We start from the raw sequence: 21,487 nt of genomic DNA, 5'->3' as shown, positions 1-21,487 counted from the left end.
TTCCGTCTTAGTTTTTTGTGGCTGTGATTATGCTTTGTCAACCCATTTTCCCCGGGTTTAGGTATTATGGTTATCGCACTTAACACTTGCTGATGGCTATTGCTATCTCTGATCCCTCCCCCCGCCCCCTAGTTTAAAATTCCCTCCAATGTTTGGCCAACCTCTCCCCCAACAGAGCTGCACCCTCCACATTAGGGTGTAGTCCGTCCCTACTATAGAGATGGTATCTGACTGAAAAGTCATCCCAGTTCTCCTTGAACATGAAACCCTCTTTCCTGCACCAATTCCTCAACCACTTGTTAAGTTCTCTTAGCTCCTGTTAACTCTCTAATGTGGTTCGAGGTACAGTCAGTATCTCTGAAAATACCACCTTGGAGGTCTTTTTCTTCAATATAGCCCCTAAGTCCCTGAAATATTTGGTTCCAAGAAAAGGACAGTCCCTCCAAATCAGGCACAGTTGGCAGGTATGCCTTTTGGTTCTTTTATGTTCATCAGATGTCCCCAGAACAGCAGTCCAGGAGCAATGTTTGCGTGAAGTGACTAGTGACTCTTTAATACACCAAAAAATGCTTACCAGTTGGCAGGTAGAGTGGACTGAATGCTTTCTGCATAAAGGAGATTGTTTCTATGTGGGAATCAGTATGCTGGAGTCATACAATATTTCATAATGGCACAGTAGTAGTGAATTAACTTTGTGATGGCTTGGAAATGCAGCAAATCCTATAATAATTTTCATATGTGCCTAATCAACCCCAGCCTGATGTTTAAGTTCATCAATGGCTTTAGATTTGGAATGATAACATCACTTACGTGGCACTGGACTTTGAAATAAACTGGGATTTGAACGAATAAGCTGTTTTCTTAGTTCATTAACTCCAACTCCTGAAGGCCCTACAGGAAAAAAAAAAAATATTTAAATTCTATTTTATGACAAAACTGATCTCCATTTCCAGTGTTGGAATTAAGAATCAAATGCATTCTCTTTTTGTTCATTTGAACATGCAGCCATGTGCACATGCAATAAAGAAAAACTGTACTGAACTCCAGGATAAGAAATATTGCAGAAATACAAGAGGCATGTGCATTCTTTCTTCAGTCTTGGTGTGCTTTGTGCATTTATTCCAGACCAGTGCAGTAATCCAATGCGAAACCTTGCCTCTGTGCAGGAGCTGAATGTAATAACGACCAATCACTGCTGCTCTTTCTCCTTGTGCAGGATGAATGGTCTTGTATCTGCCCCCTCTTGTAGTTATCTACAAGCAGCCTGTAGTAAGTAGCGATGATTTCACTGCTACTTTTATATGGTTATATCTGTGTTTGCAAAGTGTTTAGTGGACACAAAGTAGATTTATATTCTCTGTGGCTATATGGGAATATATTTAACGTTCTTGTACCTGGAGTACAACTTTAAAGACAGGGCTAGCGGGAACCAGCATTTAACTTAAAGCAGCTATGTGCAAAGAGAAAGGACAGAAGAGTGGCAATGAAGAAAGCAAGGCTGAAAATGCTGAAGAAGATATAAAGGCTAACATGTCTGGTTTGCATACCAGGATAGTTAAAATGTTTCTAAACCCAAAAACAAATATTGAATATATTTTACCAGTCCTTAGATGCGGCGCTTGCATTTTTCTTTTTTCCCCACCTTTTTTCCTTTATTTGCATCTTGGAAATCCTGGTGATAACATACTTTCTGGCCTGGGGTGGCTGCATTTACTCCTTAAAGCAGAGGTCCAGTGGAAATTAAAAAAACTGTAGCTGCTGACTTTTAAAAAACGGACACTCACCTGTTCCTTGATCCCACGGTGTCCTCACAACAGCCGGGTTGAGCGATTGTCTTGTCTCCTCAGCGCTGGCATCTTCAGTGTGGGCACCTGGCTGTGACAGCTTGCGGCTTCACAGCTGGATGCCCACTGCGCATGCGCGTGTAGCACTATACTTTGTGAATGGCCCGTAGTCTTCTGGGTCCTGTCACATGTCCCCAGAAGACTACAGGGAGGAAGGTGGGGAGGACAACTTCTGCTTCCGATTGATCGCCTAGGCAATCGCAGTGGAAGTGGGAGCGGGTACCTGTCAAATTTGGGTACCCCCTCCCCCCGCTCCCCAAAGGTGCAAATTCTTAACGGGGAGTGGGGGACAAAGCCTTAAAGCGGAACTTCCCCTTTTAGGTGGAGCTCCACTTTAAGTGTATCTATAGAGGGAGCTATGGTAGCCACCCAGCAGCCAGGACTACAGATATGTCTGCCTCTGTTCATTTCTATTACATAGGGGATAGGGAGATTATTACTTGTGATGTGGTGGCTGCATTAGTTTCTTTCAGACTAAGAACATTTTCAGTAAGCACAGAAAATACATATTGAACTGTGCTGAAAGCAAACAACTTTTTTTTCTTGTGTTTAGTTGCCCAATAAATATTTCTCTATTTCATATACAGTTTTTAAAGGGAAGAATGCCACGGGCAAATTAGGAACTACATCCTTGTAGTGAAACGAAATGTGAACTAACCTAGAAGTACGATGAGCCTGTGGCGATCACAAGGCCTTCTCTGATATCTCACAACTTCCTCATAAGGTGCAGCCACAGTGTGGTAACAGTTATTGGGGCAGCGGGAGTAACAGGAGATATGAGTGTTGTGGGACTTTCTGCGGCAAAGCCGCATACTTCTCCGAAATCCAGCTGTAAATATATATGTACAGTGTTAGAACAATGCACTCCAAAAATTCCAACATAATAATATAATATAAAAGTAAGAATTACAGTATAATTATATACATTTTATTTTTTTCAAATTGCACTACAAAAACAGTCATAGCAATGTAAAACCATTTTAAATCAACAGCCTTCATTACCAAATCCAGATATTTGTTATCACATAATGGGGTTGATTTACTAAAGGCAATTATACTGTGCACTCTCCAAGTGCAGTTGCTCCAGAGCAGGAGAGGATTGACAACTTATGGGGCCCCTGGGCAATAAGAGATAATGGGGCCCCCTGTGTCTCCGCCTACACTCAAGCCAAAGCCACACCCACACAACACCCTACCTACATATTGCAGCTCAGCTACATAGAAAGGGCATTAAAAATAATTAAAAAAAATAATAAAACAAGGTTATGGGGTCCCCCCTCCATTCATACCAAGCCCTTTGGGCCTGGTATGGATTTTGAGGGGAACCCCCACACCAAAATTAAGAAAAAATTAAAAAAGATCCATACCAGACCGTTATTCGAGCATGCAGCCCAGCAGGTCAGGAAAGGGGGGGGGTGCCCCCCCCCACTCCTAAACCATATCAGGCCACATGCCCTCAACATGGAGGGGGTATCACACACGTGATGTCCCCAGGTGGCCACGTCCCTTATATATTTAAGAACTATCAAGCCTGCAGAGCAGTCAGACTGCTGGGAGCCAGCGTCCGGACGGAGCCTTTTTTTTCTTTTTTCGGGTAGCAGCAGTGTTGGACATCGTGTTTGACATTGGATCTACTTCGGGGGGCATTATTTTTTTTTTTTTTTCTTCTTTTAATAGAGGACTTGTCAAAGACTGTCTCCTCTCTTTTTTCACACTACACTTTTTTTTTGTGAATGGGTAGCAGTACCATGTACCCCATACTCATTCACATGGGGGGGCAAGACCTGAGGGCCCCCCAGAACCTTCTAGATTCTGATAAGAACCCCACTCACAGACCCCACAACCACCAACCAGGGCTGTGGGAAAGAGGCCCTTGTCCCCATCAACTTGGGAACAAAGTGCTTTGGGGGGGGAGCCCCCTCCGCCCCAAAGCACCCCCCCATGTTGAGGGCATGTGGCCTGGTATGGTTCGGGGGGGCGCTCGCTCGTCCCCCCACCCTTTCCTGACCTGCCAAGCTGCATGCTTGGATAAGGGTCTGGTATTGATTTTGGGGGGATCCCCCACGCCATTTTTTAAAAAATGTTGGTGTGGCGGTTCCCCTCAAATTCCATACCTGAACCGAAGGGGTTGGTATGGTTGGTGGGGGGACCCCACGCCGTATTTTTAAATAATTTTTTTTCGTTGCCGGCAATTCTTTGTTTACATTCAGCTGTCAGTGGGTAACCCCGCTGACAGCTGAAACATTAACACATGGTTTTCACTACTAAAATACCGCATGACTTGATAAAATAACTTTTAGTAGTTTTTGGTGAATTCAAACTTTTTTTTCGAAAATGCTATGCAGTATCCTACTGCATACTTGAATGCGGTAAGATACTGCTTAGTGAATTGTGCCCAGTGAGTCTCTCACCGGGATCCCTACTGATCCTAGGCCCTCGGGCAATGCCCAAATAATCAGTCTGCAACTGCTCCAGAGTTTAGTAAATGAGCAGAAGTTCTGCTCACTTCCATCGTCCAATCATGTGCAATCAAAAATGCTGTTTTTTTTATTTTCCTTGCATGTGATTGGGTATTCTTGGTAAAGGAAAGCTTTACCTCATTTACTAAGCTCTGGAGCAACTGTACTTGCAGACTGCACATGCACTGCAAAGTACACAGTCTAATTGACTTTAGTAAATCAACCCCAATGTGTTCTTACATTACCGAGAAAGATACCAATGGTTTTATTTATTTTATGAATGTGTTTATGTCGGCTTATAACAAATCCATAGGTTGTATGCTGTCAGTCTCAGAACAAGCTCAGTTGAAAGGAGAACTAGGTTAAAAGATATAAAATTGTGAGCAGGCGAACACTTTATTGCATGCTATGTATCTTCTGCAAAACAACAAATGTACATTCCTGCTCATAACCTTCTTTAGAATGATTGTGAATAAGCATTCTTGGCAAAACTTGGTGCCCGGATGAATGAACTCTTACATGCATACATGGGAGTTACGTTATCCTTCATCGACAATTTAAAGCAGAACTCCCGGCAAAAACTTCTGTACATGTCCTTGTTGCTGATTTCTTACTGTCACTGTCATCCATCTTCTGCTTCACTAAGTAGTTGCTGTGGAATAGCCTATTCATTTTCAAATCAAACTAATTCTCTTTGGTTTCCTGTTTGTAAGACCAGTGGCTGCTATGCCTCCTATTCCCCCAGTCACTGGTCTTGGCACATCCCTTCTGTAGTTCTTTCTCCAGGAAGCAGTGATGTAATTCCCACTTGCAGTTGTGGATGGACCAAGACTCTCAGACACATTCAACATGTACAGGCCTAGTGTACCCGCCCACATTCAGTACAATTCCCCATGAACAATGGGAACTGTAGTTTCCTTTTACTGCAGAGGGAGAGGAAAGGATATGATGTAATCCCTGCTGTAACACCTCCTCCTTGGCAGAGCAGATGATGTTATCTTTTTAATTAGAGATGAAGTAATGAAAATTCAGTTAGAATTTTCTCCTAAATGGCAAGGATTTTCAAAGTGTTTTTAACGGTTTAGTGTTTTGTGCAGGGGGGTGTACTAATAGGTGATTTTTTGCCTATCCCAGAGTTCTTCTTTAAGATGGTTGAGGACACAGCACCTGAAAGAAGCTAGTGAGAAGATATCAGCATCAGCAAGAGAGCTTGGGGACCTCACATCATTGGTGAGACAAGTATTTGCAGACTTTAATTCCATTTTAAAAGTACTGTTTGTCAAGAGAAAGCTATTGCTCTTCTTTTTGATAGTGTGGGGATGGATTAGAACTCCTGACATGTTTTCCTGCTATTTGGGCTCCATTAGAGTGAATATAAGGTAGAGCAAATTGGACTGAGTCAGCACCTGGCTTTTTCCACGATTCCCAATTCCAATTTCTGTTCACCTGGAAGTTGTGGAAGGTCTTGCTCACCTTTGGAGTTCCTTCATCTCTTGTTCTATTCTCTATAATAATAAAAAAAATCCTGCACTAAAGCAGGCTATACATTATACAATTTTCTTGTATAATTTTCCTTTAGATTTACCAAGACCATATAATTTAACATCAAACCTAAACTCTTTTCATTTTTATGCAATCAGGCAGGCCTTTGCACTAAATAGTTGAAGGTAAATCTAAAGGAATTTGAACAAAAACATTGTATAATGTATGGCCAGTATTAGGGATCTTCTTATCACTGTTTTCACACAAGATACACACCACTTTTACCCAAGATTTGCATATTTTTTATTATGTAATATAAGAAAAATGTGCAATTCTTCAGTGACAGTTGTATGAAAAAGAGTCAGAATGCAGCAAAACGCGATAAAATGTTGCAAAACGCGGTAAAACAGCACTTTACATATACAGTATATTGTACATTCCCATCAGTTTCTGCCCTCAAACAGCTTACAATCTAAGGTCCCTAACTCACATTCCTACACCTACTAGGGCCGATTAATCTACCAGAGACCGCTAAAAGCGGAATCTCTCGTAAACATCACAGAATGTTTGCAAAGCCAGAAATGCAAGTACCAATGGAGTCTCTGGGAGATATAATAAATTGTTAGGTGGTGTTATTCTCCAGCATACATCAAAATGTGAATATAAGTGGATCAACTGAATCTTTAAAGCTAAAGTTTAAATGCTTAAAGACTGCCTCACCTGGCCCCTGCTTTCAACCCTCATGAACATGCTAATACCATAAAACTTTAAAATAAAACGTTTCCATTTTCATTTCATACATTATTATAGACCCAGTGATATCACTTGGTCTCTTTGCTTCTTAATGGAATGCAAGCAGATAATGGCATGTGGGAGGGCAAGCAGGATGGTGTATATACAGTTGCAAGAAAAAGTATGTGAACCCCTTGGGATTACGTGGAGTTTTGCATGAATTGGGCATAAAATGTGCTCTGAACATCATCTAAGTCACAACAATAGAAGAACACAGTCTGCTGAACATAATACTACACAAACATTAGATGTTTCCATGGTTTAATTGCACATAACATGTAAACATTCACAGTGCAGGGAGGAAAAAGTATGTGAGGCCCTAGCTTAATGACTTCTCCCAGAGCTAATTGGAGCCAGGAGTGAGCCAACCTTGACTCCAATCAGTGTGATGATATTGGATGTGTTGCTGACAGCTGTCCTGCCCTTAAAAAACACACACCTGTTTTGGGTTTACTGGTTTCAAGAAGCACTGTCTGATGTGAACCATGCCTCGCAGAAAAGAGCTCTCAGAAGACCTACCATCAAGAATTGTTGACTTGCATGAAGCTGGAAAGGGTTACAAAAGTATCTCCAAAAGCCTTGATGTTCATGTGTTCACGGTAAGACAGACTGTCTACAAATGGAGAAAGTTTAGCACTGTTGCTACTCTCCCTAGGCGCGGTCGTCCTGTAAAAATGACTGCAAGAGCACAGCGCAGAATGCTGCATGAGGTAAAGAAGAATCCCAGAGTGTCAGCTAAAGACCTACAGAAATCTCTGGCACATGCTAACATTTTTGTTGACACATCTACAATAAGGAAAACATTAAACAAGAATGGAGTACATGGGAGGACACCACGGAGGAAGCCATTGCTGTCCAAAAAGAAGATTGCAGCACGTTTGAAGTTTGCAAAAGAGCATCTGGATGTTCCACAGCACTACTGGCAAAATATACTGTGGACAGATGAAACCAAGATTGAGTTGTTTGGGAAGAACACACAACACTATGTGTGGAGAAAAAAAGGTGCAGCACACCAACATCAAAACCTCATCCCCACTGTGAAACATGGTGGAGGGAGCATCATGGTTTGGGGCTGCTTTGCTGCCTCAGGGCCTGGATGGATCGTTGTCATTGATGGGAAAATGAATTCCAGAGTTTATCAAGACATTTTGCAGGAAAACGTACGAACATCTGTCCGCCAACTGAAGCTCCGCAGAGGATGGGTGATGCAAAAGGACAATGACCCAAAGCATACAAGTAATTCAACAAAACAATGGCTGCAACAGCACAAAATACGCCTTCTGGAGTGGCCCAGTCAGAGTCCTGACCTCAACCCGATTGAAATGCTGTGGCATGACCTTAAGAGAGCGATTCACACCAGACATCCCAAGAATATTGCTACACTGAAACAGTTTTGTGAAGAGGAGTGGTCCAAAATGACTCCAGATCGTTGTGCAGGTCTGATCTGCAACTACAGGAAACGTTTGGTTGAGGTTATTGCTGCCAAAGGAGGGTCAACCAGTTATTAAGTCCAAAGGTTCACATACTTTTTCCTCCCTGCACTGTGAATGTTTACATGTTATGTGCAATTAAACCATGGAAACATCTAATGTTTGTGTAGTATTATGTTCAGCAGACTGTGTTCTTCTATTGTTGTGACTTAGATGACGTTCAGAGCACATTTTATGCCCAATTCATGCAAAACTCCACGTAATCCCAAGGGGTTCACATACTTTTTCTTGCAACTGTAGCTTCCTAACAACATTTTAGCTCCCTGCATTAGTACTTGTTTGTTTTGCGTGATGGTTTCTGGGAGGAGATATGTAAATATCAAAAACACCCTGATGGGTAGATCTCAGTCTGTAGGTTTCATTTGCATGCCCACTACCCTAGGTCAGGGGTGGGCAACTGTGGCCCGCCAGCTGTTGGTGAACTTCAAGTCCCATCATGCCTCTGCCTTTGGGAGTCATGCTTGTAACTGTCAGTTTTGCAATGCCTCATGGGACTTGTAGTTCTACAACAGCTGGAGGGCCACAGTTGCCCACCCCTACCCTAGGTAATACCCACATGTGATGCTGAGATTTCAGAATTAAAAGTATAACTGTTTTCAGCTGTGTAAGATTGGAGTTCAGTTGTAAACTGTCAGCGCTATATAAATCCTGTATTATAATAAATAATAATATACAAGAGTGAAAACTGTAATGAATACAATGTTAGGTTAAAGCTTGTTACTTTAAGAAGCCGCATGTATGTTAGGTTTATTTTCTCAGAACAGTATTCGCTAGCTGCTATTTTGTTATGGATAGGTTATCCACACTCCATTGCTATATTATTATTATTATTATTATTATACAGGATTTATATAGCGCCGACAGTTTGCTCAGCGCTTTACATTATGGTGATAATATTAACAAGTCTCATACATACCAATAACATATCCTGATCCATCACCATATTCTTCCTCTTCTTAATGTGCAGAATCATGTAACAAAATGATGATATTTAGGTGAATGTTACTATAATATTAAGCATTGGTTTTAATGTAATATACGTCATATGGTATGCCATTTCTACCCAGCCCATAAACTAATTTCAGTACATTTATTTTTATAAATTTCTTATTCAAAGTGGATCTGTACTCAAACAGTAAAAGGAATAGGGAATGTTTAGATATGTCAGTTTTGCCTTGGCAGTGCCCTTCAGGTATGTGAGTCTGCCTAGGCACTTCTGGGTCAATGGCTTCACATTCAGTAGCTCAGATTAAACTTCAAACGTTGGGGTTGATTTACTAAAGCTGGTGAGTGCAAAATCTGGCGCAGCTGCGCATAGTAGCCAATCAGCTTCTAACTTCAGCTTGTTCAATTAGGCTTTAACAAAAAAAAAACCTGGAAGCTGATTGGTTTCTATGCAGAACAGCACCAGATTTTGCACTCTCCAGTTTTAGTTAATTAACCCCATGGTCTCAGGAAATCTGGAGATGTCAGTACTGTGCTACTCACTGTTCTCCTTACTGGAGAAGAGAATGGGTGTAAAGTGTTAATTCAGAATCTTCAGTCTTGGCTTCTGGAAAGAATAATAGACTCAGCTAATCGAAAGAATTCCTTAAATGACTTTGGAGAAAAGGATTTATGATAAAGCAAAATGACAACTGGTCCAGTTCCATGCTTTTTCCCCATGAATCTAAATGTGATCTTAAATGATGTCAGTCAGGGGCAAAACCAGAAAATACATGAAAATGTTCCTTCGGTCTTCTCATATTAAAAGTGTTTTCACAAGTAAAAGAAATCTGACATTATTCTATAGATAAAAATCAGGGTTGAAAATACCCTTTCCTACCCTCTGTTCTCATTCTTAAATTACTTTGTACCTTTGCTATGGCTATGGTCACTTGGCCAGAACAACTGTAGAGCGGTTAGCTTCTTGACCCTGAATTGTAACTCGATATGTGATGTATCAGTTTTATGTACCTGTGACAACCTAAAACCCTTTACTAAAAAGAGACTTAATAAAAAAATCAGGGCTGAAGTATTTCATTTGATTTCAACACATTCTAACATCTCACCTAAACTACATACTGAAAATGATTCATCTTACCTCCTTTTAGTTCCTCTGGCAAAGTAAAGAAGCAAAAAGACAATTGTTAGCACAAGAATATGTATTGTACATCAACCTTTTAAGCACAGATCTAGCCATGTGACCATTGGGGCTTTAGGTCCTGGGAAAAATAAAGTCAATGCAGAGGAAGGGGTTCCCAATTTTTCTAAATAAAGGGTGTGCTCAATGTTCATAGGACTTGAGGGTACCCAGACTTTGGCTAGTGGAAGTAGAATATGTCCTGATATCAGTGGGAATAAAGAATACCCCAGGCTTACTGGGAGCAAAAAATGCCCCAGAGTTGGTGGTCAATGGGAGTAAAAATTAACCTAGCATCTGTGGTTAATGGGGAGCAGGGTAATAATAACCTATTGCTGGTGTCAGTGCAAGGAATAGTGCCTTATAGTTGTTATCAGTAGAAGGAATAGTGCCCCATAGTTGGTATCTGTGAAAATAATATTGACTCATAGTTGGCATCAGTGAAAGGAATACTGATCCCATTGTTAGTGTCAATGGGGGGAATAGTGCCCAATTTTTGCAATCAGTAAGTGGAACAGTGCCCCATTGTTGGTATCAGTGGAGGTTATAGTGCCCCATCCATGGTCTGTGAGTCTAGAGCAGGAATAGTCAATATTTTTTCCATTGCCTAAAATTGCACTGCCATACTTTGTCACCTTTTTCCACTCAGTGAATGGTATCTCTAATGTTCAGAAGAGCATGTAGATCTCTGATTTATGATGAAAAATCTATGTGCATCACAAATTATTATAGACCAGCATACAAATTATATTGTTAAACATTTTTCACTACACAGCTTGCTCAGTACTGAACTCCAAAATAATGGTAGTTACAAGGGTACACGAATTGGGCGGTAATTGAAAACCAGAGCACCTGGAAAAGGAAGATTGAATGGACCTGGGGTAAGATATAAATAATAAAGAAAATATTTTTTATTAACATCAATGATTCCAAGTGTAGATGTCAGGAGAAGAACCTTCCTGTGTTTTCTTTTTTTTGAAGTACACAGAGTCTAGGGTGAAAATTAATCATTCAAGGGGGAGAAGGAAGCACCCACTAAGTGTAGCATAAGGACTGTTTATTAAAAACACAAAATTGCCAACTTACATTGGTAAAAGTCAACAGGCTCATCAATAAAGACCACTGTTCTGGGTGTGATGTCTCCGTCCCTCTGTGTGCTGGCTGGCTCGGTATATCCGGATAGATGATGGAAAGATGGCACCTCTAACATCTGACTTCCAGGAACCATGCTGGAACACACTCTGGCAGAGGTGATGTCACAGCAGCAGGATAACATTGACTCCACGTTTTGGAACATCCACACTTCTTTATCAAGCCAGTCAGAGAAACAATTTATCTGACTGGCTTGATAAAGGCATGGGATGCTCTGAAATGCCTAGCTAATTTTATCCTGCTACCGTTATGTCACCTCTACCAGCTTGCATCCCAACATGGTTCCTGGAAGTCGGATGTTTGAGGTGCCATCTTTCCACCATCTATCTGGATACACAGAGCCAGCCAGCGCACAGAGAAATGGAGACGTCACACCCAGAACAGTGGTCTTTATTGATTAACCCGTTTACATTTATTAATGTGAGTTACCAATTTTGTGGTTTTAAAAAACAGTTCTTATGCTACACTTAGTAGGCACTTTCCTCTCTCCCTTGTTTGTTTAATTACAGAGACTGCTTCTACTCTGGGAATAGTTGCCATAAGTGGTATGGATTATTGCCAGAGACCTTTTTGGACTCATTTATAATATATGTTCATGAGGGTCACCCAAATTGGATTGTGCGCCTATTGTTTCCTTTTATCACCTGAAAATTAATCATTTACTATTTAGTTCATCAGCTCCGTTGTCAATATGATGTTATGTAAGGGCAATATATATGTTAGAGCCTAGGTTTCACTTGGGCATGGACTGAAGTGAATGGTCTATAAAACAGATAAAAAAAATGTTTATATTATATATACATACATATATACACACACACTCAGTGTATATACTGTATATATATATATATATATATATATAAATATATTTTTTATTATTATTAATAATAATGCCACTGAATGTTGAAATGTTGCATCAAAAACATAACATGAAACAAAACCTAAATATATACAGTAAGATTTACAGTATTACCTGACTCAAATGTTTCCTCATCTGATGTTTGATACAACAATGTGAAAAAGAAATAAATACATAAACATAACAGCATACCACAACTCAAACTAATAACATGCTCACTTTTTATCTGGTATACGTAACATCAGAACATAGAGGTTTAGGGTTGGTTCACACCAGCCAGTGCGTTGGAAAGCAGCCGCTGGTATATGGTTGGATAACAACGGTGCCAATCTGCTGAACGTGACATATCACACAGTGTACTTTTTAAAGTAACTTTATTGAAATGTCACACAGTGGATTGCATCACACTGTGCTGCACTAAAAAAATAAAATTCTGCATGCTGTCTTGGGACTGCAATGGAATTGCTGCCCAACACAATCTTAACTAATGTGAATAGGCTCTTAAACAAGGCAAAAGAACATTTCTTTAGCCATATTTTTAAAGTGTTACTAAACCCAGGACCCTGCATTCACTCTATCTGCTCTCACACAGTACACAGAACTTGGAAGTGCCATTATTTTAGTAAATATAAACTGCTAAATACCTTTTCTCATCAGCAGTTAGAACAGTCTTGTGACTTCTATCAGTGTCCAGCCAAGCACTGGTTAAAGCTTGGAGGAGGAGTTTTCATTTTGCTCTAGGAATATGCAGAACTCATGACCTCTGTCTGGACAGTGTTAATTGGCCGATCACATGCACCCCTGCACCCCCCCCCAAGAAAAAAAAAAAACCTCTCTAGAAATACACACCAAACTGAGAATGTGCAGAGTGTCTCCACACGATATGTCTTATCAGGAGATAAGAGGGGGGCACTGGAAGAAGGGGAGAATCAGAGAAGATGAGATCAAACATCCTTTTTACATAATGCAGAGGATTAACCCCTTAGGTTCCTCAGTGAGTATAACAAGCATGCTTTACTGCATATACAGACTGATTTTACGGTTGTGGGTTTAGTAGCACTTTAAGTTCGGTTATCTCTATCCTCAAGGATGTATTTATTCCTATGATCATTCTGTCTTCTAACCAGGAATATAGCCCATTTCCTCTTCATAGTCTAACACCATCTGATTATGGTTACATTTCTCAGGATAGGTTCAAACTTGTGTGCATATAAAATACAGGTAAAAACTCATATGCATTTACCTACTTTTACTTGTATTTTATGCGCATTTACCTGCATTTTTATGTGTTTTTTTACATATCATATTTAACAAACAGACTGAAGGATGTGATGTTTTTGTATGGAGAAAATAATTTATAATTTGCTATATTGTATTTCATACATTATAGGTGAAGTTTAGATATGCATATTTTTGCAACTAGCTTGGACCAATGTAAGTGTGCATGCGTGATACCTAGCTAATGTCTGTGGAAGCTGGAAATCACTGTAGTAAGCACTGCTACTACAGTTATCACCGCTAGCTTCCAGGTCCTATGCTGAGAGCTTTAAACCTCAGCTTTAATAATTCCTACTATAAACGTAACATTAAAATCAGGAACTCATTTACTTGCATATATCATTTTTAGCTGGAGCTACTGAGTTTTGTAAATTACGGGCTTTTTACATTAAAGAAGTAAAGGGAGAGCCTGAAAAACATAAAATGAGCCTAAAGTTCCACCTGGAAACTCAAAAGGAGAACACAAAATAGTAAAGTACATGTAAACCCTCATCTTGTAACACAGTGCATACATACCCTGCATAGAGAGGTGAGGGTGGAGACACAGCAGTACACTGGTCTTCCCAGTGAATGGCTGTGCAGGGGAGACATGTCAGGACAAGTCTGATAATTGGAGGAGAGCAAGCTGAGCTCCCAGCACAGTTAGAACACTGACCACAGTGTGCTCTCCTGCCTCGTGTGGTCAGCTTTTGATAACAGAGGGACTGGCAGGAACACAAGGAATTTCACACAAAAGAAGCAATATAAAGAAAATAGGATACTTTTTCATTCAAGTACATGTAATCAGTATTTATTATAAAACTGAAAAAGAGGAATATATTTTAACATTTTTTTTTTGCAAACCTAACCATAATAAAAAAAAACTTATGTACAATACCGCAATTTACATCCACAATAAAAAGTAATTCTATCCAACTTATTTTAGCCTGTATAGGAAAGGTTTTCATTTGTAACTGTCAGCCTATTATGTAGATTCTCACTTCCTCTCTCTGTGTCACCAGAACAAGAAATAGAGTTACTGGTTGTCACTGGCACAGGAAAGAAGGCATTGTGGCAGTAATAAAAACATTGTCAGAAATTCTAACTATTCCTCGCTGTACTAAAAATTAGTTTTTGTCTGCATTCTTGTTGGAGAGATTTCCAAGCAATTCCCCACCCTACCAGGAAGTGAGGGTAAATCTCCCCAATAGGGACAAGCCAAAGAGGCTTTAACATTCTAAACTGTATCCTAAAGAAAATAAAGGGTTTGGTTTGAGCCAGGTTGTTAGTAGAGGTAAACACTTTTCTTGGACTCTTACATTTGATTAAGTCAAACAAAATAGGCGGTATTAACACTGCATTTTTAACATAATGGGATCAGTCATTATTCTTTCCCAGTACAGGGATACCATTACATATTTTTTCATTTTGCTGGAGGTAGACTTTTCTTTTCTTTGCTATTTTTTTGGAAAAGTGGTAGACTTTTCTTTTCTTTGCTATTTTTTGGAAAAGTGGTAGACTTTTCTTTGCTATTTTTTGGAAAGGTTTCTCACTGTCCGTTCATATATAAAAGCATGTAGGCATATTATACAGAAGACGGGTTATGCTAATTTGTCCTTACCAGCTTCAACAAACTTCTCATCTATCTTCATATCTTCTTCTAGAATTGAAAGCAGCAAAAGATGTAAATACAAGTGATATTTTTTTTAGTATTCTGGGTGAATTAAAATAAAGAACTCTAAACTATTACTGTGAATTAAACAAAAACAGATAAGTAAAAGCTCTCACTTCCTTACCTTCCCCTATAGTGCTCACTTTTCAAGCAAAGAAATAGTAAAAAGAAAAGTGGAGTTAAACATAAAACAGTGTTATGGATGAAGAAGCTGAATTATATGTACAAGTAGAAAAAAAGGCTATATACATTTCCATACATCTGTGGATATTGTATATTGTTAAAGTGGCAAAATCAGAAATAACATGATACAGTCTGTCACTTGGCTTCTCACAGAACGATTTGTTTTTCTGAATCCCCCATGTAACATAGTTTTATTACTTGTTCAGCTGTTATTTCTCCACTTCCTGTAACAGGGTGACAACAATGAAGTTTACTCTGCAGTGAAATCACAAAGCAATGTTGTCACTAACAGTCAGTCTTATATAGGAAAGAAAATTAAATTAAAGTGCAATTCCAGGTAGAGATTAGAGATTAGCATTGACAGTAAACATGTTTTTTTCCTATTGGATAAAAATTTTAAATCATAGGAATAAAAGCTGACCAATGTAAGTACCCTTGGTATTGCTATATGGTCTGTCACAATCCTGTAACTGTCACTTTTGCTGGACAACTTGGCTTGTTATTGAAAGTGGAAAATAACACATCTACTGGCAACTGCCAATAAACCTAAGCTACAGGGAAGGCTCAGAAAAACAACTGCTGTTAATGCTAGTGACACACTTTACCATGTACAGTATGTTATTTTTTATTTTTCCAATAGTCACACATTAAGAAAGCACGCTAGGAATTTGCAGTATTTTTAGCTCTCTTATAGGGGTTACATTCAATAAGGGGTGTAGCGCTACCCCCACAGGAGCACTTGTATGATGCCCCGGTTTCCCCTTTCTTTGCCCCGCAGCCAGGGACAATGTATTTCCGCAGCCAAATTCTTCAGCTCATTGTCTTCAATGACCAGTCTAGGGGATGTTTTGTTTTTGGACTTTATTGTAGAACTGTGGATAGGGATGGGGATTGTAGTAGGATACTCCAAATCAGAACTATTCACACTGAGGATATGTAGCTGATTTCTTAGTAGAACACTGTAGAAGTCTTGGCTGACAGCAGATAGCAGACTTCCTTGTAACATATAGCAGGAAGAGGTTTTAGAAGTGAGAAAAGTCCCTTTAGCAGCAGAAGTAGTTTCAGGGCTGAGCTCATCTACGACAGACTGCAACAGCCCAAAGGTAACGTAGCTAAGCAAAGTCCCTTTGTAGTACAACACTCGGACCAGTTCTTCAGAACACTAGCCAGTGTTCCCTTTTTCCAGACCCATACTGACTATCAAACACCAAGGGAGGTAATAAGCACACAGCGTCCCCAAATTCCTCAATGTCAGTACTCACAAGGCTCACGGACAGAATGGTAGCCTCCTTCTAATTGGTAAGCGAAACCCTCCAGTGATACCAGACAGATCTTTGGCAGACAACTCCCCTCAGTCAGCATACTGAAGAGCCAGGGTAACTCTTTCTAGCTACAGGCCCTCAGCTTGACCCACCTGAGGCCACATGGCAGCATTTGCCAGGCGAGGCAGCCTGCGTCCATCCTGGCTGGTGCAATCCACTCCCGGGAAAGACCCTGAACCCATGTGCTCCTAGAACATAAATACCACTCCCAGCATGCAATGTTTATTTTATTATTACAGGTACTTATATAGCGCTGTCAATTTACACAGCGCTTTACATATATATTGTACATTCACATCAGTCCCTAAGGGGCATACAATCTAAAGACCCTAACTTACATTCATATATACACAAACTATATAGACAGGATCCAATTAACCTATGAGCATGTCTTTGGATTGTGGGAGGAAACCAGAGTACCCAGAGGAAACCCATGTAGGCACAGGCAGAACATGCAAATTCCAGGCAGGTGGTGTCATGGTTGGGATTTGAACCAGCAACTCTAATACTGACAGGCAGAAGTGCTAAGCATTTAGCCACTGTGATTACCTTCAATTGCAATTAACCAGGGCTGTATCCATCTACATGTTGTTCATTTGCCTAGCCCCTTCCCATGTTCTGGAAGGCTCTCATAGCTTCCTGAAGGTGGGCAGAACTCAGAAAAACTCCAACAGCACCCGAGCAGCATGAGCAGACTTGACTAATCAATCACAACACTCTGTTAAGCAGAATACGACACTGAATTTAAGCGGACAGCCTCTCTGTTAAGCAGAGAAACACAGCTATGCTCAATCTAACTATACATATCCTATCACCCAATTAGGAGGGTGCTACAGGGGTATTGCACCTCCTGGACTTATCTCTTTTATTGACTATATTCATATTACTGAGCATGTACAGTACAGTTATAGCATTACTTCTGGTGCTGGACCTTCGATTCTTGCAACTGCAGAGTCATTCACATTTTTAAAAAAAGTGTTGTAATCCCTGGAATTCCACTTTTAAAATTAAAATCTCCATGTGCAGAGGGAATGTGGTAATTATTTTAACTTTTTACATAGAGTTTTTTTGTAGTTATAAAAATGTACAAGATAACAAATAATATAATTCAGCTTCTTAGTTTCTATGGTAAACCAACTTTGACTTAAACATACCAATACCTTTTACTTCTGTGCTGTGATTTAAAGATGAAGCCAATGAACCATAATAAAGATATTTTAGCAGAGAAAACCCATGGTGCATACATTACAGCATTCATTAGACATTCATAAATTGTGAAAATCCCATAAATTGTCTTCTAAAGATAAGGTCATATGATTCTGCTCTTCTGCACTGTTTTTCAAAAGATGCATCTTAGGAGGATGTTTTGCTGGTAGCTGGTTGTGCAGTGGTGGGATAGCTGTATCTTTGGCCCTGGGCTGTTTTCAGTCCATCAGCCTGCATAATTTTAACTGGGTCATGCACAAGGGTAAGGGTGCATAGAAATATGTGTTTTCCTTCTGACATGGGTTTGTAAAGCATTTCAGCAGTGATACCCTGAGGTTTATTTACTAAAACTGGAGAGTGCAAAATCTGGTGCAGCTCTGCTTAGAAACCAGTCAGCTTCCAGTATTTATTGTCAAAGCTTAACTGAACAAGCTGAATTTGGAAGCTGATTGGCTACCATGCATAGCTGCACCAGATTCTGAGTGCACCAGTTTTAGTACATCTCCCCCACAGTGTTTACATACTGAATTGAAGTGGTGCACTCCAGTGGTGTATTTAGGATTTGTGCTGCCCTAGGCAACACGAAAATTGGGACACACCCGTGCAGAAAGAGCCTGACATTGACCAAGAGCACCCCTGCCCTCCACCCGAGCCTTCCACTACCACTGCCCCCCATACACCAGCCACCATCCCCCATGGCGAGATAGAGAAAGACACTCACCTTCACAGCTCTGGACATCCCCAAGAACGAGAGTCGGGCTGTGCATACACCGTCATGAAACCCACAGCATCTTTTGAAACCCACCAGGTCCCCATGACATGTGTGTCCCTTCTTCTGTCCCTTCTTCCAAGGGGCAGTGCTGCCCCCCTGAAAAATGCCGCCCTAGGCAAATCCCTTGTTTGCCTTGTGGTAAACACACCCCTGGTGCACTCTTTGAAAATGGTGACATAAAATAATAAAACAATGCTTCCAGATACAGGGAGTGTGCATATGTATAAATTAATAATATTAATCCAAACCTTTACTGAGAGCAGTACAAGTTTGCCAATGCTTTAAAATAAAAGCTTGCAAAGCTGAGATTGACATACTTGAATGATCACTAAATTGCAGAACCATTTAGCATACTCGCAATCTGGGGCTCCCGGGGCACCTCCTTTTCTGCCCTTATGGTAATCTACCTCTGATTGTAGCAAAAATGTATGTATATGAGAAAGTGGCAGCCAAGAGACAGGGAGATACTCACATTGTGATGCTTTAAGACAAGTGTGAGACATGAAGGGTTGAGACCACCAAAATTCTCGTTGTTTCCTGGAACACAAAGTATATTTGAAATACTCTTAAACCATATGGCTGTACTGTAACCATCTTCATTGTATTATTTAGTATTCAGTAATCCTTCAAGAAAAACTGATTGCAGTTTCTACTTTATACTTTTCTAGAAGTGAACATGGCAACAATTACCTTTTGAGAAGGTGGTTAGATGGGATGAGACCTGCACACCGACTGAGATCTGAGGCTTTTCTTGCTTGCCACCACATGTTGTCACTCTGGTCAACTATTTGCATGATTTCCCCTCTTTTGAAAGGTAAACCAGCATCAGCACAGGGAATAGCTGGGTCCTGCTGAGGCCAGTAATCTGCCATAGCTCGGACAAATAGCTGAAATCAAGAAAAAGGCAATAAAAGTAAAAAAGTAAATTGGAAACTTATAATGATATACTGTATAACATCTTTTTTCTTTTCTTAAAGGATGATAAACAGCACTGCCCTTCATTCACCTACCTCTCCAGCTGCTTACTTATCATGGTTCCAGATCCGAAGCCTCCTCTGGTGAAAATCCATGTGGTGCTGACTGAGCCTGCACACTGACCTTCCCTGGACTTCATAAGTGATCAGAAGTGAGCAGCTGGGTTGAGGGGGGAGCGTTACTGGCATTTAGATTATAAACCGAGGGATTATTTAGGAAACGGTGAGCTAAAGGTACACCTGTCCTGTTAAAAAAAAACTTTAGGCTGGCCATACATTATGCAATTTTTTTATTCAATTTCCTTTAGATTTACCTTCAACTATGTAGTGAAAGGGCATGCAAGATTGCACACAAATTGAAAGTGTTTAGGTTTGACCTCATGTTATATGGTTTTTGTAAATCTAAAAGAAAATTGTATAATGTATGAGCAGCCTATGACTGATGGAAAAACGTATACCGATTTTATGGCCAGCAGCTATGAAGATCACAAAATGCAATAAACACTTTACCTTTGCTCCTTGTAATGAGCCAGCAGCTAACATGCAGTCCAGAGCCTGACACCCTGAAATATGTGTGCTTGTGCCCACCCCTTACACTGCATCATGGTAACTGCTTGCACAGCTTACAGATACAGGGAATGCAAACTCTTACTGCATTATAGGAGCTTTTCTGCTTCAGACCTATTCAGTTATTATAAAATGAGGTGGAACACTAGATAAATACAGATCCTGTTGTGCCTGGATGTTGGAGGCATGAAGGTTGGTTTACTAAAGGCAAAAAGGTTGTTCACTTTGCAATGTTAATAACACTTTGCAAAGGATTTTTCCCTAGAGCATAGTGTGTGGTGGAATTTCACTTTGCAAAGAACACCCAATTATGTGCAACGAAAATAAGAAAAACAGCATTTCACTTGCACATCATTGAATGAGGAAAGTCAGCAGAGTTTTGGTCATGCACTAAGCTCTGTGGAAAATGGGCAGCACAGGGGCTAAATGGTTAGCACTTCCGCCTGGCAGTACTAGGGTCGCTGGTTCGAATCCCAACTCCGGCACCACCTGCCTGGAGTTTGCATGTTCTCCCTGTGACTGTGTGGGTTTCCTCCGGGTACTCCGGTTTCCTCCCACACTCTAAAGACATGCTGGTAGGTTAATTGGCTCCTGTCTAAATTGGCTCTAGTATGTGTATGTATGAATGTGAGTTAGGGACCTTAGATTGTACACCCCTTGAGGGCTAGGGACTGATGTGAATGTACAATATATGTATGTAAAGCGCTGCATAAAATTGACGGCGCTATATAAGTACCTGAAATAAATAAATGTATTGCAAAGCGCAACATCCCTTTGAAAGTGTACAGTCTATTTGCTTTTGACAAATCAAGCCCATGGAGTCCAAAAAATAGTGTTTTCCTCAAAGAAATGGTAGTCTGTATTTTACATGAAAATTTTTTTATATGCATTACTGAAAATGTGTTGATTTCGGTCAGTGTTTCCCAAATGATGGCTCTCTGGCTGGTTATAGCCTGCTGGCTGCCATAGATGGACTACTACCAAAAATGTTCAGGCATATAGGGCTTTCTCATTCAGGGGAATTACTGTGCAGAGTGCCAGCAGGTGGTGGGAACTGAAATTCTTAAATGCCAGGGCATTTTCTCTTTAAATTCTTCTAGCCATAATTTGGCCACAAAACAGTCAAACAAACAGTGAACTGGTTAACAAAAAAAACACAATGTGCTGTCCCTTTAAGAATAATTCAAAACATCCCATAACAAAATGTTATGCCAAAAAAAACTGGCGAGAAAAAGGAGAGAAGCGCCTCTAAGTGCAATAAGTCTTTTTATTCAAGTCTAAATGTAGAAACACTCACATGTGTGAAGTAATCATAAGCTTAAAAACCGAGGTTA

The 21,487-nt window shown here is 40.2% G+C and overlaps 1 protein-coding gene across 1 annotated transcript in view; it reads right to left on the bottom strand.

The window, feature by feature from the left end:
• MPP4 (MAGUK p55 scaffold protein 4) overlaps nt 1–21,487 on the bottom strand; it is a 69,890-nt gene that overhangs the window by 11,492 nt on the left and 36,911 nt on the right. The window contains exons 8-15 of the mRNA XM_089670538.1: nt 19,303–19,499; nt 19,085–19,149; nt 15,254–15,271; nt 15,079–15,117; nt 12,315–12,335; nt 8,984–9,022; nt 2,503–2,673; nt 811–891 (exon numbers count right to left, since the gene is read on the bottom strand). Coding sequence (XP_089526664.1) covers nt 811–891; nt 2,503–2,673; nt 8,984–9,022; nt 12,315–12,335; nt 15,079–15,117; nt 15,254–15,271; nt 19,085–19,149; nt 19,303–19,499 — 631 coding nt within the window. The remainder of the gene's footprint in view (nt 1–810; nt 892–2,502; nt 2,674–8,983; nt 9,023–12,314; nt 12,336–15,078; nt 15,118–15,253; nt 15,272–19,084; nt 19,150–19,302; nt 19,500–21,487) is intronic.

Source organism: Staurois parvus, unplaced genomic scaffold (assembly GCF_062004578.1).
Source record: "Staurois parvus isolate SC_StPar_1 unplaced genomic scaffold, SC_StPar_1.0 ptg000011l, whole genome shotgun sequence".
Lineage (NCBI taxonomy): Eukaryota > Metazoa > Chordata > Amphibia > Anura > Ranidae > Staurois > Staurois parvus.
The sequence above is the reverse complement of the archived record's forward strand: the minus strand, read 5'-3'. Positions and strand labels throughout refer to the sequence as shown.